General features: G+C 53.5%; 6 protein-coding genes across 6 annotated transcripts; 4 read left to right on the top strand and 2 right to left on the bottom strand.

Moving 5' to 3' along the window:
- Positions 1 to 3,795: 3,795 nt before the first annotated feature.
- AYL99_10776 (hypothetical protein) lies at positions 3,796 to 4,617 on the bottom strand (the record flags this gene model as incomplete). The annotated part of the gene is made up of 1 exon (XM_018842282.1): positions 3,796 to 4,617. One exon carries the CDS (start codon positions 4,615 to 4,617, stop codon positions 3,796 to 3,798), a length of 822 nt encoding a protein of 273 aa, XP_018688443.1.
- Positions 4,618 to 8,690: 4,073 nt separating this feature from the next.
- On the top strand, positions 8,691 to 9,967 carry AYL99_10775 (biotin synthase; the record flags this gene model as incomplete). The annotated part of the gene is made up of 2 exons (XM_018842281.1): positions 8,691 to 8,930; positions 8,987 to 9,967. The coding sequence occupies 2 exons, from the start codon at positions 8,691 to 8,693 to the stop codon at positions 9,965 to 9,967; spliced, it is 1,221 nt and encodes a 406-aa protein (XP_018688442.1).
- Positions 9,968 to 10,351: 384 nt separating this feature from the next.
- AYL99_10774 (hypothetical protein) lies at positions 10,352 to 10,855 on the bottom strand (the record flags this gene model as incomplete). Its single annotated transcript, XM_018842280.1, has 2 exons — positions 10,352 to 10,716; positions 10,813 to 10,855. 2 exons carry the CDS (start codon positions 10,853 to 10,855, stop codon positions 10,352 to 10,354), a joined length of 408 nt encoding a protein of 135 aa, XP_018688441.1.
- A 294-nt stretch (positions 10,856 to 11,149) lies between these two features.
- On the top strand, positions 11,150 to 12,753 carry AYL99_10773 (hypothetical protein; the record flags this gene model as incomplete). Its single annotated transcript, XM_018842279.1, has 4 exons — positions 11,150 to 11,188; positions 11,265 to 11,447; positions 11,510 to 12,256; positions 12,304 to 12,753. 4 exons carry the CDS (start codon positions 11,150 to 11,152, stop codon positions 12,751 to 12,753), a joined length of 1,419 nt encoding a protein of 472 aa, XP_018688440.1.
- Positions 12,754 to 13,902: 1,149 nt separating this feature from the next.
- Positions 13,903 to 14,844, top strand: AYL99_10772 (hypothetical protein; the record flags this gene model as incomplete). The annotated part of the gene is made up of 2 exons (XM_018842278.1): positions 13,903 to 14,729; positions 14,787 to 14,844. 2 exons carry the CDS (start codon positions 13,903 to 13,905, stop codon positions 14,842 to 14,844), a joined length of 885 nt encoding a protein of 294 aa, XP_018688439.1.
- A 1,092-nt stretch (positions 14,845 to 15,936) lies between these two features.
- AYL99_10771 (hypothetical protein) lies at positions 15,937 to 17,745 on the top strand (the record flags this gene model as incomplete). The annotated part of the gene is made up of 1 exon (XM_018842277.1): positions 15,937 to 17,745. The coding sequence occupies one exon, from the start codon at positions 15,937 to 15,939 to the stop codon at positions 17,743 to 17,745; it is 1,809 nt and encodes a 602-aa protein (XP_018688438.1).
- Between the last annotated feature and the right edge of the window lie 414 nt (positions 17,746 to 18,159).

Here is an 18,159-nt window from a genome sequence, read left to right as displayed (position 1 = left end):
ACGAAAGACCAGTGTTTGTCTACGAAGATTATTATGCAGCGGCTGTACCGAAAGATCTGCGCATTTTTCAGTGATACACAGCAGTGGAAATGGTCATTCAAGAGACTTGAACGAGTGGAGCATTGGTTAGAGGGGGTGTAAAGTGTACTTGTGACTGATTCAAACCGATGAGAAGATCACAGGCCAAACTTGCTCTTCTCACTTTCAAGCGGCTGTCGAGGTTCTTCCTCAATGCAACCATCAGTCACCACAGGGGCCAGCGCACGATATTGAGGAAGGACTATTCTCAAGTCCCAGATAAAGAACATTCGACAGACATATCGTCCATAAGGCCGTCAATCAGTCCATTGAAGACGTACATCACAGCCTCCGCCTCTGTGGAAAGAGGGCCTCTTTCGCGCCAATCACGGCAGAAGGCGGTGCCTGTGCCTATGGAAAAGGTGTTGTGGCCATTGCCGACAAGCTATGTACTTCGCTCTCTGCCTGTGTTGGCTGTGCAGTCTCAAGCCGGAGCGACAGCCGTCCTCGACGTCACCACCGCCAAAACCGGATAAAACAACCTTCCAAGGCGCGGCTCGGGAAAAGAAATGTTGCTCATGCATACTATGTCCCGGTGGTCACACTCTGTTGCACTTTCCGCAAGTTCATCACAGCGGCGGGGAGCCAGGTCGGGGAATGCAAAATAGTGGATTCTAGTACGCGAAGATCTCGGCATCGGGCTGCGCTGGTCGACTCGAGCCTCCCAGGTCACCAGGTGTACCTACCTCGCTACGTCCCTACCTACATATCTAACTACCCACGAGCGTCGGTTGGGGAATCGGGTCATTCGGGCACCCCCAGAGGGGGCTGCGAGCTATTAATGGGCATGGCTCGCCGAAATGCACAGCTAAAAACACACACGTACATTGAGGCCAGGCCTGAAGCGGTATTTGCGATATGCGAAGCTGGCTGAGAACCCTGCTGGCCAACCTTTTCGGGTGGTCATGGTCGTGTAAGCGCGCTTCAACCGACTTTTGATATGCATCGGAGAGTGTTGGAGGGAAGGGGGGGAGAAGAGAGGGGGATTGTGCTTCGCATGCAGAATATCGATAGTTCGGCCGATCTGGCAGCTGGGCACGAGAGAGGACAGCCACCCTAGACCGCAGATAGATTAATGCCCAGAACATAGGTGAGGGTGTGGAAGTTGCGTCGAGATTGGTCACCCTCCAAAATGCCCCATTTGACTACATGCATGCGCATGCATGTAACACATCCGTAAATAATACCCCCAACAACACCCCTCTCACCCTTAGCATTCGCAGGGTGCTGGAAAGGGGAAACACAAGAAGGAAGAAGAAACGAGCCGGAGGCCGCCGGGGGGAGGGGGGTACGAGAGCTGCATACTCAGCGCTGCGTAGGTGGGTAGTTACAAGGAATAGTGAGTGGTAGTAGTTGTAGTATTTAGTCGTAGTAGTAGAAGTCAGAAACAGGAGTCGTAATTGGTGGTCGCCCAATGCGGCACACCCTTCCATCCATCCATCCATATTCATTCGCACTCGTACATGCAGATGCATCTGGCACAGCCAGACCCAAGAGAGGAGAGGAGAGGAGAGGGAGAAAGAGACCATTGGAAGGGGCACGGTTGGAGGGGGGAAAGCCTATGATCATCATCATGAGTTCCTTACTCGCTCTTCTTCTTCTTCTTGTTCTTGTTAGGGCTGACATTAATTTCAGGGCGTTGCACTGTGACTAGCTGCTACTACTGCTGCTACTGCTTCTACTGCTAGAGATGCTGGGGAGAGCTCGTGCTCGTTCTTGTTCTTGATCTCGGTACTTGCCTACTGTACGGAGTGCGCAGGTTGAGCTTGTGCGTCCTCAGGTCCCTGTCCCTGTCCCGGTACTTGCCCACGCCGTAGATGAAGGGGCGTGCGCAATAACGGGCACAAAACAATAATCAATTACAGAGAGTCATCAATGGGGGGAAGTGGGAAAGAACGAGTTAAGCGCCCGGCCCCCTTTCTCTCCAAAGCCCAACTGAGGCTCTGTCCCACACAGAGGAGGATCCATTGGTTGCGGTGCATCCTGTAGTAAGGGCACCAAAACTAAAAATAACGTCAAGTTCCTTCTCTCAGCTCAGCCAATCGTGGCACGCCAGCACCCCAACCGGCGTACTCTACAAAACAGGCTCCAGCCCTCATTCCAAACGACTGGCCACGGGTGTTCGAGTAGGCGCCGGACCCAGACAGCTAGAGATCGCTCCACGCTCTCCCTTATGGCCAATCAATAATTCTCCTGCTCCTAGCGCAGTTCCAGCGTTGCGGTACAGCGGGGCGTCCGCCCTCCTCCCGTGTCTCACCATCCAATCGACGCCGGCTCGAAGCACGCTAGAAGGGGCGTCGGTGTCTGGCAATGGGTGGTCGTTAGGCTCGTTGATCCCGAGACCAGTGCGTTGGCAATTTTGGGCTTTCAGGCGAGACAGAAGGAAAAAAGGAGGGAGGGAAGCACCCAGGACGGAGAGGGGGTGATGTCAGCGCCGCAAATAATCAGTCAGCCCCTTTCTCGCTGCTTTTACGCCCCTCTCCCTCTCACCCTTCCTCAAGATTTCAGGAGAGAGGCAAGAATCTCGACTACTTCGACCCGGTGCCCCGTCGCTTCGACTACTGTACCATTCCGCTGTGACATCTGCGGGCACGGTACTCCTGTCAACAGCCCCTGCGTCAAACCAAAGTCCCAAGGCGGCATAAACCTTTGAACCATCGCACTCCTACACGGTTGGCTTGCCCCCTGAGAACCCGGTGCACCTCGAGACCTTCGGCATATGAGGATTCGAATTGTCTTGCTCACTCTGAACTCTGAATTCCTTGCCCAGGGGGGGTACTCTACTCACAGAAGTACAGAAGCTAAAAAGCCCGGTGCTCACGCGCCCCGACTGGACTGGCAGAACTATCGATTGAGGCACGCGGCTATCCTGCCAATGGGGATATGGAAATGGTCTTTCTGGCTGACCGTGGGAATCCACGGATGTTATACATAGTATGTTCGTACAGAGCTCTCTGAGCCTCTACCTGCGTAATCGGGCAACCACCCTCCACGAATCGAATACCTCCCGCTGACATACCGCCCAAGTGGATCGGTGATCGAGCAGCAGTCGTGGTCCACTCATATTGCGCGCTCCTGGTCCTGACTGGCGGCTGGAGATCCTCCTGCCACGTTTTTCTTGAAGCCTATTCTGCAGCCACAGGACCAGAGGGCCGTGATACAGGACGCGCACTGGCTGACAACACGGGCGTCGGTCTTGTAAACTTTTTCAACATAGTTTCATTTATTGGTTGGTTCTGCGTCTTGCTTTCCAAGTGTGCGGGAAAGGACATGGTCTTGCTCGGATTCCGTTCAGAATCTGCACCATCTGGGAACCCGTTTGCCCTGCTCTGACCGCAGGATCCGGCTGCGGAGTCAAAAAATGGGTGCACCTCCAAAATCTTCAGTGCTTTTCACAGTATCTGCCCCATGGCCACCCTCCCGAATCGAAGACATCTCGTTAAATAATCCAAAATAGCCAGCCATATCCCTTTCATGCAATGTTTGAAGATGTCAAATGCGTGCTTCAGTTTTCAATTCGGGTCGTTGGTTGCTGTTTCTTGACGCCGAGCTCCTTCGCAGAAACATGTAGTGTGGTATCACTTGTAAATAAAATCCAATAGTAAATTATGTCGTAAATCCCATGACGTTCCATTTTCACAGTGGAACAGAGAGTGGGCATCATCTGCGAAAATCACATTAAAAGTGCCCTCATCTCGTGGCGATGTGGATGATCCCTCATATAACTGCAGTCGGAGGAGGAGTGACCACTGGTGGACTGAGGTTGGCCGACGCAGTAGGCGAACTCGTGACAGGTGTTGGTGGCTCGATCAGTGTAGACGGAAAATCAGCCGCTTTGATGCCGGCAAAGTCTTTCGACACCGCCGGCGGCGGCATCTCCGCTGGGCTGGTTTTGCGTTTCTTGCCTTTGGGCGCTGGGTCGAGGGGCGGCGAACGCTTATACGTCACCGTCCTCGTCACAACGGATCGAACATTGACAGACTTCGAGCACGCGCTCCTGGGCGCTTCGAAATATCGGCGAGTTGCACTCTCGCAGTTCCAGTCTGCCGGCGAGAACGGAGAGTAGATGCCGCCAGTGCTCATCCCACTCATAGCAGTCCGCGGAGAGGGTCCCGAGGTAGCTGGAGAGAACGCTGGCGAATGTGGTATCCGCAGCCGCCTCAAGTGAGTGGGAGTCCGACGAGCGTGCGGTGTTGGTGGGACGGAACTGGACGGTGACTTGTGGCTTTCGCTTCTGCCGGAGGATAGACTAGAGGACGTGGATGCATTGGAGATCAAAGAGTGTCGTGTGCATGTCGATTCATCCGACAATGATCTCTGAAGTCCGCTGCTCACGGGAGGACTAGCCAGGACAGGAGTCAAAGCCTTGAGGAACTCGGTGTAGGCCACTGGAGGTGTAATAGGAGTGCTTAGATTCGCATTCTCTTGCTTGATGACGGCCGACACGCATGATATCGGGGTTGCGACGATCTCGGAGGGGAACGAGGCGTTCTTGGGGGTCTGGAGGGGAGGGAGGACTGGCCTGGTCACTGCGGGCATCTTGACGTCGACAACGAGAGAGTCGGTCGGTCTGGGAAGGGCCTTGCTGATTGATGTTGAGATGCAACGAAAAGGCAGCTGATGGTCGAGGGCCTGACGGACACCAGCGAAGGGAGGAGAGGATCGTGCCGTGAGGAAGAAAAGGGAGGGAGAGAGGTGGACGGGACAGGCAGGGCAGGCCACAGGGAGAAAAGTGCAATCTATTTCTGGGAGTGTAGCAAGCGTGCACAGCAGCGCCAACTCCTCTTTGCACTGGTACACAAATCTTGACCAGGATGAGACCAGCTCTGTCACCGGATTGTGTGCCAGGTGCAGTAGTTCTGTCGTCGGTGGGATGGTAGCAGGGGAGCTTCGACTGGAGGTGCTCGTTGGCGCGTAACAGAAGGATATCCGGTGAGAGGGACTGGCGCGCGGGGGGGGTGTGCGAGGGTTGGGGTGTTTGCAAGGAGAGTGGATGACTGAGGCGCCCGATGACAAAGTTACGATTGACCCGACTCCAGGTGGGCCGTCGCAAAGAGATGGAATGGTTGGATAGAGACAGGTTGAATGCTGAGCGAAGGGAAAGAGATGGGAAGCCCGTCAGTGGGTAGAAAGTTGGATATGGGCGCTCGTTAAAACAGCGAGGGAAGGGGCCTGTTGCCGCCGGGCGGCAAAAAGTGGATCCGGTGCCGGTGGAGCCTCCGGAACAACAAAGGGAGGCGGAGCCAGTGGAAGCGTGTCAGGGGCCGTTGATTGGCTCTCGCCGTACCCTCCTCTCTTTTCGACGACGTATGCTGATTCGACGAAGGTCCCTGTAGCTGTGACTTGCAAGCAAGACTGCAGCCGACCCAGCTGGATGCTGAATCTCGTTTCCTCTCTTGTGTGCGCTCGTGTCCGTGATTCTAGTGGTCGGCGTTGCGGTCAGCTGGCTGGGCTGTGCCTTGATAGGATCAAGCTGAAGGTCCAGATGGTCTGGGGGCTTGCCGTACTCCGGTGAGAGAAGTTTGTTTTCGATGGTGGTGCTGCAGGCTGAGCCAGTTCGGAGACGCCGTCCGCGAGCTGGGGAATGGAGATGTCGACAACCGAGTGAGTAAAGATGGAAGGAGAACCAGAGCTGTTGCACGGAGCGTCGTTTTTATCTATCACCCTGGCAAGCCGCTGACCACCTGGCCGTCCCAGTTGCTCGGGACTGTTGCTGCGCTCGCTGGCTGCTCTACCCTTTCGGTCATGTTTATGATTCGTTCCAGCTGCAATGTACACAAGAAGGCTGACTGGTCAGCTTTGGGAGCCTTGAGCGCGCGGCATCTCCCAAGGATGATCATGTTTTTGACCTCGATTGGGCGCCATGCCTTGTCCACTCACTGACTGGACAAACAAAATTCTTCAGTCCCGTTCCCCCTCGACGGCTTCGTACTCGAGCGCGCGCAATATTCTTGGGATCCAATGGCTCCAATCTGATTATTGCGCGTTGAAGCAAGTTGCACTTGTCTCAGATGGTCATGATCCTTTCGTCCAATCAGCCTGCTGCCTGGCTGGAGAAGGGTTCTCTTTTCGTGGAGGAGCCGCTCCAGATCTGTGATGGAGTTCAAGAACTGAACATCAAAAAATCTTGATTTGTGCGTTTCGGTTGAAGGAAGATGTCATCATACTCGTTCCATTGGGGTACGAGGCCGGGTGGACTTCCTCAACACTTGTCACCGACACCCACTCGGCTGGCCCGATGAACCATGAGTTCGTTACCCTGGTCTCGGGAGGAGCGGCGTTGGAACTGAACCAATCGCCATGGATATCTGCCACCTACTCGAACAGCCCTCGCGTGGAGCGCAGCGCTCTAGATGTGGAGAGCTGAGCCCATGACTTGCAGATGCCAACATGTGGATATCATGCAGAGATTCTGAAGTCCCATCGAGGTATGTCATTGGTATGCCTCTCCAAGCCATGTTGTGAAGGTTATACAAAACCCGCCTCGCTGCCTTTACGTCAGCGAACCTCCAACGGCTGACCCCGGAAAGTCTATACCGGAGACGACATCATCGCGCAGTCAAATCCATCAGGAAGGGTGCCTGATTAGGCTCTCGGTCTCTGACGGTCTAGACCTTTCCTTTCGCTCCAACATGCTCACGGATGCCGAGCGAATCCATTCATGATCCGTGACACTTTCAGTTGAGGTTGATTCAGTTCTTTCGGCGCAAGGAGTAAGGATTCTTAGCCGCCCGCTCGGCATTACACGTGGACATCCTTACGTTTTGCTCTTTCTGCTTGTTGGTCAGACCGGACCAGGCGGCCCCAGATCAAGGCTGATTACAGTCTGACGATGTTCAACGCGACATTTCCAAGGAAATTGGTACCTCTTTCAGCGGCAATATCTCTTTCAGCCTTTGCATCTCCGCAAGCGCCGTTATCAAGCTGCTGCATACATTGCAAGCTAATACAACTCCACGGGTTCGACGACGTCAGTATGATATCTCACGGGGCGATACCCTTGGACTCCCTGATTGGATACTCCTTTGTGACTTTCACGGCAGAATGAGGCCTGCTGGCGCTTACATGTGACGAGGCTGGGTTTGTTGGCCTCGGAGAAAGGAGTATTCTTACTCTTTCCGGGCAGAGTTAGGACATACGTGCACGGCAATAAGTCGAGCCGCCTTGGGGAAGTTTGACAGCATTCAAGCAATTTATTCCTCGAGTACCGAATCTCATTCGACTCCAGATCCCTTGTCCTTGAGACATGGCCCAGGCACCGCCTGGAGAACGAGCCAAGCAAGCAAGCTCAGATGTCGCCAACTGTCGGCAAGTGTGATCTACTTTCGAAGATTTTGACAGAAGTATCTAATGTGAACCCTGCGAATTGACATTCAGCGAAGCACCAAGCTGCACGAACGAGCTGTTCCTCTATTTGTGCCGAACACGGAGACAGTCCGAAGAAGAGATCCTTGCACGGCTGCCTCTCCTTTGGTCAAAGAAAGAACGCTCTAAAGAGCCTATCAGCAAGATCAAGGCCTCGCCGACCACGGTCCTTGCCTGAACAGTTCAGGGCGCAATCAGATAGTAAGGCTCCGATTCAAGCACACTATCAGGCGTCCACATGCCTAGGAGGGGTATGTTGACCAATGAAAGCTAAACTGCCTAGGGAGTCCGCGGCTGGCAGTTGATGAGACGGATTACAGTACGTTCCCTATGGCAAGCCACGAAGACACAGAAGCACTGCGGGAGTAGCAGCATTACAACTTTGGAAACCACTGTCAGCACCTTCTGAAAAATAGGTGAGCTGAAGGGTTCTCACAGCTTTGCCACAGCAAACAACCTGACCGTGAAAACAAACTGGACTCTTTTTTGGATGTGTTCCCAATGGAGATGCTGTTTTCTCAATATTGTTCTCAGTCCAGCCGAAGCCCAATTGACTACCCTTGAATTTGTGAAATGACGGAGGTATGCTACGAGTACGACTTTGTTGAGGAACAAGGCAGCCCCCTCCATTCACTCAATCTTCTTCTCCAAGTCGGCTTCGTATCACTTGATATTCAGATGAGGACCTGCCGTGAGGAAGGGCAAGCGCTTGGCCACTGCCTTGGAGAGATGTGCGGCCATAATCAGGTTGTAGACCAGATATCACTCAGTTGATCCAAAAAGAAAAAGGATGCTCGATTCTTTGAGCCCTTCCAGAACATGGGCCCTCTTCATTGTATTATCTACAGTTTATCTACGTCTCTACCAGACCGTTGGTCTTGTAGCTGGCGTCATTCATACGTTGCTTGCTGATGCCTTTTCGTTTGGAGTAGGAAAGGAAAGATCAATCTGGATCCAATCCCGCCACTAATACTAGGAGATGGGCAATATTTCGACGCTGTTTACTCGATACCTCGCACTCATCTCCGAAGGACGGGATCGGGCAGGGCTGAAGCGGGCCCTTTAGGGGTTGTTGAATCCCGAACCGAACCAATTCCACCGACGACGCCCCCTCCCCCACCACCAATCAGCCCGTTCTCAATCGCTCCTACTTCGGGCGAGTTTGCTATTGACCCTCCTCAACAACCCGACAGAAACGCTCCAACTTCTTTTCCAGCTTCATTCACCCCAGGATGGAGCTGGCAACAATGAGTCGATGCGTGGCTCGCAAAGCTACGAGGAAAGCTGCCTCCGTCCGCTTCTACAGCATTGTGCACGATGTTCCTCGAGTCGCTGCCAGCCTCAATCAAAGTGTTCCCCCACCACAGCCTCGAGGGCAGTCGGTGTTCGAGCAAGCTGTCAATGCCACCGGGCCGCGTACCAACTGGACCAAAGAAGAAATTTCTCAGATTCACCAGATTCCTCTGATGGAACTGGCCTTCGCTGCAGTAAATGCACCGACCTCACCGCCTGTCAAGAATGGCAATGCTAAGAACTTTTGTAGGGCACTGTCCACCGTCGATTCCACAAACCCTCGGCCGTCCAACTATGTACCCTCATGAATATAAAGACTGGTGGATGCACGGAAGACTGCTCATACTGCGCCCAGTCATCCCGCTACAAGACAAACCTCCAAGCTACCAAACTCTCCACGGTGGATTCCGTCATTGAGGCCGCAAAAATTGCCAAGGCGAATGGTTCCAACAGATTCTGTATGGGTGCAGCCTGGCGCGACATGCGTGGCCGGACGCGGGGATTGAAGAATATCGTGGAAATGGTCAAAGGTGTCCGAGCATTGGGTATGGAGGCCTGCGTCACCCTGGGCATGCTTGACAAGCAACAAGCTCGGGAATTGAAAGAGGCCGGCTTGACGGCATACAACCATAACCTGGACACCTCGCGAGAACATTATCCCAACGTCATCACCACACGGTCCTACGACGAACGGTTACAAACACTTGAGAATGTGCGGGAAGCGGGCATCCACGTCTGCAGTGGTGGCATCCTCGGTCTCGGAGAGACGCCTGCAACTGACCATGTTGGCTTGATCTACACTCTCGCCACTCTGCCAGAACACCCTGAGTCTTTCCCTGTGAACAAACTTGTCCCCATCAAAGGAACGCCCATGTTCGGCCAAGAACCAGTCAAGTTGGAAGACATGGTCCGTTGCATTGCCACTGCGCGGCTGGTTATGCCGAGAACCATTATTCGTATTGCAGCCGGAAGGGTCAGCATGCCTGAGAGCGAGCAGATGTTGTGTTTCATGGCTGGTGCGAACGCGATCTTTACGGGCGAGAAGATGTTGACAACAGATTGCAACGGATGGGAGCAGGACAAGGATATGTTTGACCGGTGGGGATTGTCGCCAATGCAGACTGAGGCAAGCAAATTGGTCGAGGTTGCAGAGGAGCCCAAGTTTGAGGCAAGCAGTTTCGTGCATTTAAAGGGCGGAAGCACGCCGGCCGAAAGGGGAGCTGAGGCATGAACATAGAATCTGACATAGAATAGACTGTCCATATATGGGCGTAGTATAAGGGTTTGCGCCCAGGACCCATACTCCATAGTCCATGAGTTGAGCGGTTGCTTGTGGAGCTCTCCCAGCATGGTTTTCACTTCGCTGCCTTATATACATACTGATCAACAGGTACATGAGCGGAGCAGCAGACCAAACTCCAAATCAAGCAGAAAACGTCCGTTGCAAGCTGCTAATGTCCAGGACAACCCATCATTGGAATCTCTCCCTCTCTCCTTCCGCATGCCTCCCATTCTGGTTCTTGTCGCCCCAGAACATGCTCGTCTATACGACTTCTGCATACAGAACTGGGAGTTTCACCAAGTCAGATCATTCCTCCTCTTCAGCTTCCGCCGCTTAAGAACCTCCTGGCCACCCTTTGATTTTAGCCGCGTGAGATAGCCGTGTCGCCGTTTCTGGACTCGTCTTGAGGGACTGTATGTATCCATTCTCCTCCGATAACCGAGCAGTGTTGGTGTCGTAGAGAAAGAACGGCATGACATCCTCGACAGCTGCGACTGTAGGGGTGATGAGAACGATGACGGAGCTAGTAACGGCGATGTAGTAGTTGGTCTTAGAGTCGACACACTTGGGGTGCGAAGCGAAAGATTGCTGAATGCACGGGTGATTAGAGATGTTGAGCCCGCCGTGTAAGTGGCTCCGGAGAAGCTTGACGCTGGCCGGACGGGTATCCGCCTGATCGTAGTAAACGCTCTTCAAGACTGCCAGTCAGTGCTCTGCCAGAGAGAGGATGCCCGGGTCCTATTGAGCTTACCGTCGACTCGGCACACGGTGAATCTTCACCCTCGAAGGCATACTGTCAAAGATGCATTTGACCACGCGGCCACAAAGTCGGCACATGATGGCCACGGCCAGAGGTCTGCAAGGGCGATAGGGAGTTGGTTTGGGCCGTGGAGGTCGAGTTGCTACAGTCAAAGAGCACTCTGTATGAGGGTAGTTTCTGCACGCAGCCTCATTGAACGTCGTGATTTGCGTCGAACGCTCGCCGCACTTTCCCGATTCAGCCGAGCCAACGACGGCCGCGCTGAAGACACATGGTCCTGCGGCCTGCATGCCAACTCGCATTCGATATAACATCGAATCGCATTTCATGCATTCGTCTCTCATTACCCCGGACTAAACCGTAGGAGGACCATGGCTTCTCTCCTGCAAAGTCTCGGCGACTTCCCTCGTGTTCGTCTTTCCAATCCCCCTGACTCCCTCCCCCATATCATACTCTTCCCCTCACTGACCGTTGTGTTATCTACAGCGTCTTGCGGCGTTTCTTGACCGCCCCGGCTTCCCGTGGAAGAAGTTGATTCTGGGATTCTCCCTGGGTCAGTATGTGCTCGAAGGTCTCCTCTCCTTGAGGCAGTATAAAGTGCTACAAAAGAAGAAGCCGCCGAAGACGCTGGAAGACGAAATCTCTCAGGATGTCTTCGACCAAAGTCAAGTACGTGCGCATTCGTGGCTGATGCAGCTCATGTAGCACAGCTCACTGACTGTTGTCGCCAGGCGTATGGTCGTGCAAAGGCCAAGTTCGGCTTCGTCTCCGGCCTCTACTCCCAGATCCAAAACGTCCTCTTCATTCAATACGATGTCTTACCTAAGCTCTGGTCACTGACGGGTCTCTGGCTGGCCCGTTACTTTCCCAGTCGATTCTCCGGCGAGATTTCCCACTCGGTGCTCTTCTTCTTCACCTTCAGTCTCATTTCCCAGGTCCTGGCGCTTCCTCCTTCCTACTATGGCACCTTCGTTCTGGAAGAGAAATTCGGGTTCAACAAGCAAACCGTCAAGCTGTGGATCACGGATATGCTCAAGAGCCAGGCGTTGATGGTGGCGTTGGGAACGCCGTTGCTGAGTGCGTTTCTCAAGATCATCCAAGTGACGGGCACACGGTTCTTCTACTATCTCTGGCTCTTTGGAATCGTTGTGCAACTCTTTGCCATCACCATTTATCCGATCTTCATCCTGCCTCTGTTTAACAAGCTCTCCCCTCTCGAACCTGGAGAACTTAAGTCTGGAGTGGAGGCTTTGGCACAAAGGCTCAAATTCCCCCTGAAATCGCTATACGTTATCGATGGCAGCAAACGCAGTGCGCATAGCAATGCGTACTTCTTCGGGCTCCCGTGGAAGAAACACATTGTCATCTACGACACTTTGATCGAAAAGAGCGAACCCCAGGAAGTGGTGGCGGTACTGGGTCATGAGCTAGGACATTGGAGTCTGTCGCATACCACAAAACTGTTCGCAATCGCCCAGGTAAGAGTGACGATTCCTCCCCAAGCTCTATGCTGACCAGTTTGAAGTTTCACATGTTCTATATCTTCGCACTCTTCAGCATCTTCATAGACAACCACTCCCTGTACTCCTCTTTTGGCTTTCACAACTCGCACCCCATCATTATCGGCTTCATCTTGTTCTCGGACGCCCTGGCTCCCATGGACGCCGTGGTGAAGCTCTTGATGAACGTGCTCTCCCGAAAATTCGAATTTGAAGCCGATGCATTCGCCACCAATCTCGGGTACAAGAAGGAGCTAGCAAGGAGTCTGATCAAGTTGCAAGTGCAGAATTTGAGTACGATGGACGCTGACTGGATGTATGCGAGCTATCACTACAGTCATCCCATTCTGGCGGAGAGACTGGCTGCTTTGGGATGGAAGAGTTCCAAGTCATCCCCGGCAAATGGCAAGATTGTCGAGCTGGACGAGAAAGTTGCCGACTCGGATGTGGTGAAGGCGAGCCAGAGGGAGCTGTGATGAGCTTGGGTTGCTCCATTGTGATGGCGTACCTCGTTCGTTGACCGGGCATGCCTGCCCCATAGACACTCGGCGACTTCCAACCTGAAGTACGGCCTTGAAGCAGCTGGAATGTGGGAGGTTGCGTACGGTGGAGAAATCAACCCTGGCCCATTGTTTGTTCCGAGAAAGGTACACGGAAACTGACAAGGGAGTGAACTTGCTAGATTGCGCAGGGCACGGAATGTTGGCTCGCTTTTGGTCTGGGTTCGATGGGCGAATCTGTGTCTGTGAATGCACTCAACAGAGCCGAACAGCAGCGTCGATTCGAGTCACTGAGGAGGTTAATGTCCACATGTCATCCTAATCTAAGACCGAGGAGGGAGAGGTGAACAGGAGGCACATATCAGACACCATACTATGGTCTTTAGCCATTCTTGGTCACAGCAGAAACGCAACAAAGACGTGGCGTTGATCCTGAGGCAGTAACCTCAAAAATTGAATACGCGAGGAGGGCTTCGTTGCCAGACCCAACTGCTGAAATCAATAAGCTCCAGACTGGCAGGTCAGTCCTTAATAGCAGGGGCAACTGGAGATGCTTCTACAGTGTGCTCAAGGTCCAGTTGAGTCTCCTACGCAGGCTGTACATCACTTCGACTGTCAAGTGTATTCATGGAATTCTCAGAACTTGCGGAGTTGAGTGAATGAACGAGGGTGCTTTCTTTGTTTAGGTCGTGTCTAAGGCTATCATGCTCAACTCGGCGTGCAAAGGCAGGCTCAATGGACTATATTCTTCAGAGGGTGTAATATCTCTCCTGGACCTTACCGCAGTCAACGAGGGTAGACTCGGGACCATATACGAAGGCAAAGAACAGGCAAAGAACATGCACGCAGGATAGACGATAGACTGAGGGCAGTTGGCGGTTTTCTATCGCGCGAATTCTCCCGAATCAGACAGCATATGATTGGCTGAACATTTCCCGCGCCAGGCTGCCTCTCATCACATTGCCATACAAAATCCCGTCAGCTGCAATGCCTCTTGCCCCCTCTTGCCCAAGGCATATGTCGACAACGTCTTTCTATCCTTCACCAAGGCTTTTTTTGGTCCGAGATAAACTGTCTTGACACCCACGGCCCACCAGCTGGGGACTGCCAATCTTCATGCCCTCCATGGCGGGTTCGAAGCCTGTGACTGAACTCCCACGATTCTTGCGCCTGAGTTGGACCTCTGCCTCCCGCATCCAGGCAGCGCCCCATGCCGTCTCTAAACGACCTGGTGTGACCCAAGCGCTGAAGGCCCCGTCCTTCAAGTCTGTGTCGAAACCTAGGGCGTTACAAACCAGTACTGCTCAGAGTCTGGCCGTGAGGAATGCTTCTTCCCCATCACGGAAGCGACCCCGGACCTATGTTCAGTCACTCCCCGCAAACTCAGCTCCCATCCGGCATAATGGAGTCTACGCAGCCGCGTTTAAACCAGCCCGTCGAGCGTTCTCGACGACACCGGTGCACTACAAGGCTCACCACTTCGACACGCTGAGATTCGTGCAAAGACTGAAAGATGAAGGGTTTACAGAAGAGCAGGCAGTGGCGATGATGCGCGTCCTAAACGACGTAATAGAAGAGTCGATTCAGAATCTCACTCGAACTATGGTCCTGAAGGAGGACGCGGAGAGAAGCACGTATACGCAAAAGGTCGACTTCGCCAAACTGCGGAGCGAACTCTCCAATGCAGACAGCACCGAAGCACAACTAACACGATCTAGCCACGATCGTCTAACCAGTGACCTGGCGAAGTTGAACTCGAGACTACGGGATGAGATCAGTCGGACGCAGGCCAGTGTTCGCCTGGATCTGAACCTGGAAAAGGGCAGGATACGAGAAGAGGCCAACGGACAAGAGATGCGCATCAAGGAGACGGAAGCTCGAATTGAACAGGAGGTGGCCAGTCTCCGCGAACGAGTCGAAGCTGTCAAGTTCTCGACCCTCCAGTGGCTCATGTAAGTATCAGGCTTCATCCCAAGGCTGTCGAAAATTGATACTGACTGGCATGACAGGGGCGTCTGCACAGGTACAGCAGCACTTATTTTGGGTGCCTGGCGCCTTCTCATGTAAAACTACCCAACATATTTGTGCTATGTGGCCTTTCATCGCAGAAAACATGTCGCCTTTGTCGGACGATGCCTCAGTGCGCCCATCCTGCCTGGTTAGGGCGGATTGTCGACACCAGATCCCCGAGACGCCCTTGCAGAGTTCGAAGTCGCATTGGAGGCACTCAGATTGTGCCGAGAGAAGAGTGGAGATCGCTCCTCTTTGTTTCAAAGTACCGTTGCCTCAGATCTCGACTGTTTCTTGAATCGCTCCTCTTCGAGCCACACCGACTATGTATAAAAAACACCAGAGTACGAACCACGGTCACTGCTGTGACTGTTTCCATCCCAAAATTGTCTAGAAGACGAAGAGGAAGGACTTACCTATGAGCACCTGCCACCGAAGATGTCACCACAAGCACGCTTGCAGGCTGACTGGGCGGGACAGAGCGCGTTGGTCTTGTAACACACTACGTGACCATTTCAGGAGACAAACCTCTTATGCAGCTATCACTGACGTACCCTAGCTTGAATATCTGGGTATGGAAAAGCTCTCTGCGATATGCTGGAAGCGAGGGAGGAGCGGCTGAATGAGACGGCAAGCCTGGATCAAGCACTCGGAGAAACGAGGTTATGATGAATCCTCACCGAGCACATGTCCAAGCTGTATATACTAAATTTACAAAGATCCTCGAAAATGTATGCCTGCTCACCTGAATAGTCGGAGTTGAATTGTGAGCGTGAACTGTGCTATTCTTTTGTGTCTGTACCTGGCACTACTATATGAGTAACCCGGTCACAGGTAGGTAGGTAGGCAACAGCCCTCGCTGTCGTGGCGGTGAATCAGAATCACAACCAGATGGCCGAATGGGTCAACTTCGGCAGATCGCCGCGCGACCGGTGACTTGGTTCCTGGAATTCTGGGTGTCGGTCCTTGCACACATGATCGTGTCACGCTGTCGCTGTCGTGGTTGTGCAAACAGAAGACCATTGTGTGTCTGCCTGAATGCCGAAGACTTCTTTCCCTCCGTTATGTGCAATGCTGTAAAGCAATAACGACAGTGTCTCTCCAGCTCCCCTCGTCTCTTGCGACTGCGGATCTCTCCCTTGTCGAACCATGAGGAAGTCCTTCATTGAACGCATCTTTCCGCACCCGCCAGGAAGTACAAGCTCACTTCCTCAGTATGAAGATGACGTCTCAGTCTCGTCCTCACGGTCTGAGGTGACCCGTCCTCGCATTCTCCTACGAGATGCAGCAACTCCCTCCTCATCGCCCGACCGCCGACGAAATGCGTCGATCTCCCCGACGTCGCAAGGACCCCAGAAACTAAGCTCGTCCTTGGTGCGCCACAATGACCCCTTCCTCCCCGTGGAGAGAGCAGCCAAATCCCTCGAACGCACTTTTCAGAGCCTCCTCGATGCGCAGTCAGAAGGGCTCAGCGCTGGTAATATTGCGACGGCGGAGGTGGACGACTCGTCTTCCGTGGGAAGTCCCACGCCGACTCCGTCTGTTCTCTCGACGTCTACAAAACCAGGAGCAGAAACGGGCCCACGAACCATACCAATCCGCCAACCAAAGCCCAAGAAGATCACGCTCCGAGGCGCTCGACGTGGGTTAGAGAAGTCCATGAAGGAATTCGCAGCTCTCCGCGAGTGGGAGTTGTCCGTGATCGACCGAGAGATTGTGGCCCGAGATAATGCCCTGAAACAGGCTTCTGACCTGGGGAACCGAAGAAAGCTCCTCGAGGATGAGATACACAAGATCAAAACGGAGGTTGGGCCTGTCGGGTTGCGTTCTGAAATCCAAGCTGTGGAGCTGGAGATTCAACACTTGGAGACGGCGTTGCTGGAACTCAGGTCGAAGCACAGAGTCCTGGTGAACCAGCTCCGCGAGAATGAGAGCTCACGGGACTCGGAGTTGAGCTCTTACATGGAATCGTTGGCTCTGAGCGAGAACCAGGTCAAGTCGTTCCTGCGCCGACCGCCCATTCACCAGAGTCTGACTTCCGGACAAGATCCGGGAATGTACGCCTTGAAGCCAGAGAGGCGGACGCTGCAAATGGCGCAGGAGCAGTGGACGAGCGAAGTGGAGATGTTGGCCCAAAGAAAGGCGAGTGCGGAGAGTGAGAGGAGTGCCCTGGAAGAGGGATCAAGACTTTGGCGTGATGTTGTGAGGCGCATCGGCGAGTTTGAGAAGGAATTGAAGACGCAGACGCGTGAGCTTTCTCAGTCGCATCTCCAATGGCCGGCTGTGAACGGAGTAGATGGTCTTGAAGGTGCGCCAGCGGCAGCTGCTGAAGATATATCCATTCATCTGGTTCTGACAAGACTCTCCACGTTGATTGCATCGCTAGAGGAGGATCTTGAAGTTGCCGAATCCAGGAACTGGAATCTCCTCACCTGCGCCATCGGTGCTGAGCTCGCGGCTTTTCAGCAGGCACGGGACCTGCTTGAGCGCACCACCAACGCATCATCCACGACAACCAATGGTTGGTTGAGCGATGGTGACAGTATCAATGGATTTGAGGATCGGAATCGGCGTGCAGACCACGAGGACAAGGACGAGGCACAGAGTCAGAATCAACCCCCGGATCTGGTCAGGGATGACATGCTTGTGGCCAGCAGAACAGGAAGTCCAGGCGAAAGCAGCAACCAGAGCCTGGAAGATACGTTACGTCAATTCGGCAACCCTCTCGACAAGGGCAAGCAGAAGGAAGAGGACGATTCTTTCGGCGCTCCCAGACGGTCACGGCCGCGGGCTCCCTCGGCTTCTGATCTCGATGCTCTTGGGGGAGGGATGGACTACGTCCCAAACTCACCACCCGTGCCAATGACGAGCGTTCGACCAAAGCCTCCAGATCGGACGACTACATCTGAAAGCGAGGACGACGAGCCAGGGCCCGAGTTTCTCCTTTCCCATGCTTGATTTTGTACCAACGGACCCGGAATTGTATGATAGAAGGTTTGTGTGGCGGCAGAGCCGGTTGCTTGGTGAGCATTGTATTAAAATCAGCACTGTTCCACACCTGTTTAATGCGGCTGGCTGGGTTTGTCTCATGGAGCGGGCGGTTTGAGACCTGATCAGTACTTTCTGTCTGCATACGTGAGTATGTGTATCGCGGGTACTATGCACCCGTGAAGGGGCATTGCCCGATGAAATAGATGTCTGGCCCCACGCGCCGTGTCTCATCACTGGACACCACAGGGGAGGCTTTTGTTGGCAGGCTTTGTTTACACACGGTGTCTCTGAACGATGTCCCCGTCCGTGTCTGGGATGTGTCAATGAGAAAGGATTCTGCTCCCGGACGACTCAATAGCCTCAATGAGTATTTCGAAACAA

The sequence above is a fragment of the Fonsecaea erecta genome (genome assembly GCF_001651985.1).
Source record: "Fonsecaea erecta strain CBS 125763 chromosome Unknown Scaff12, whole genome shotgun sequence".
Taxonomy (NCBI): Eukaryota; Fungi; Ascomycota; class Eurotiomycetes; order Chaetothyriales; family Herpotrichiellaceae; genus Fonsecaea; species Fonsecaea erecta.
The sequence above is the reverse complement of the archived record's forward strand: the minus strand, read 5'-3'. Positions and strand labels throughout refer to the sequence as shown.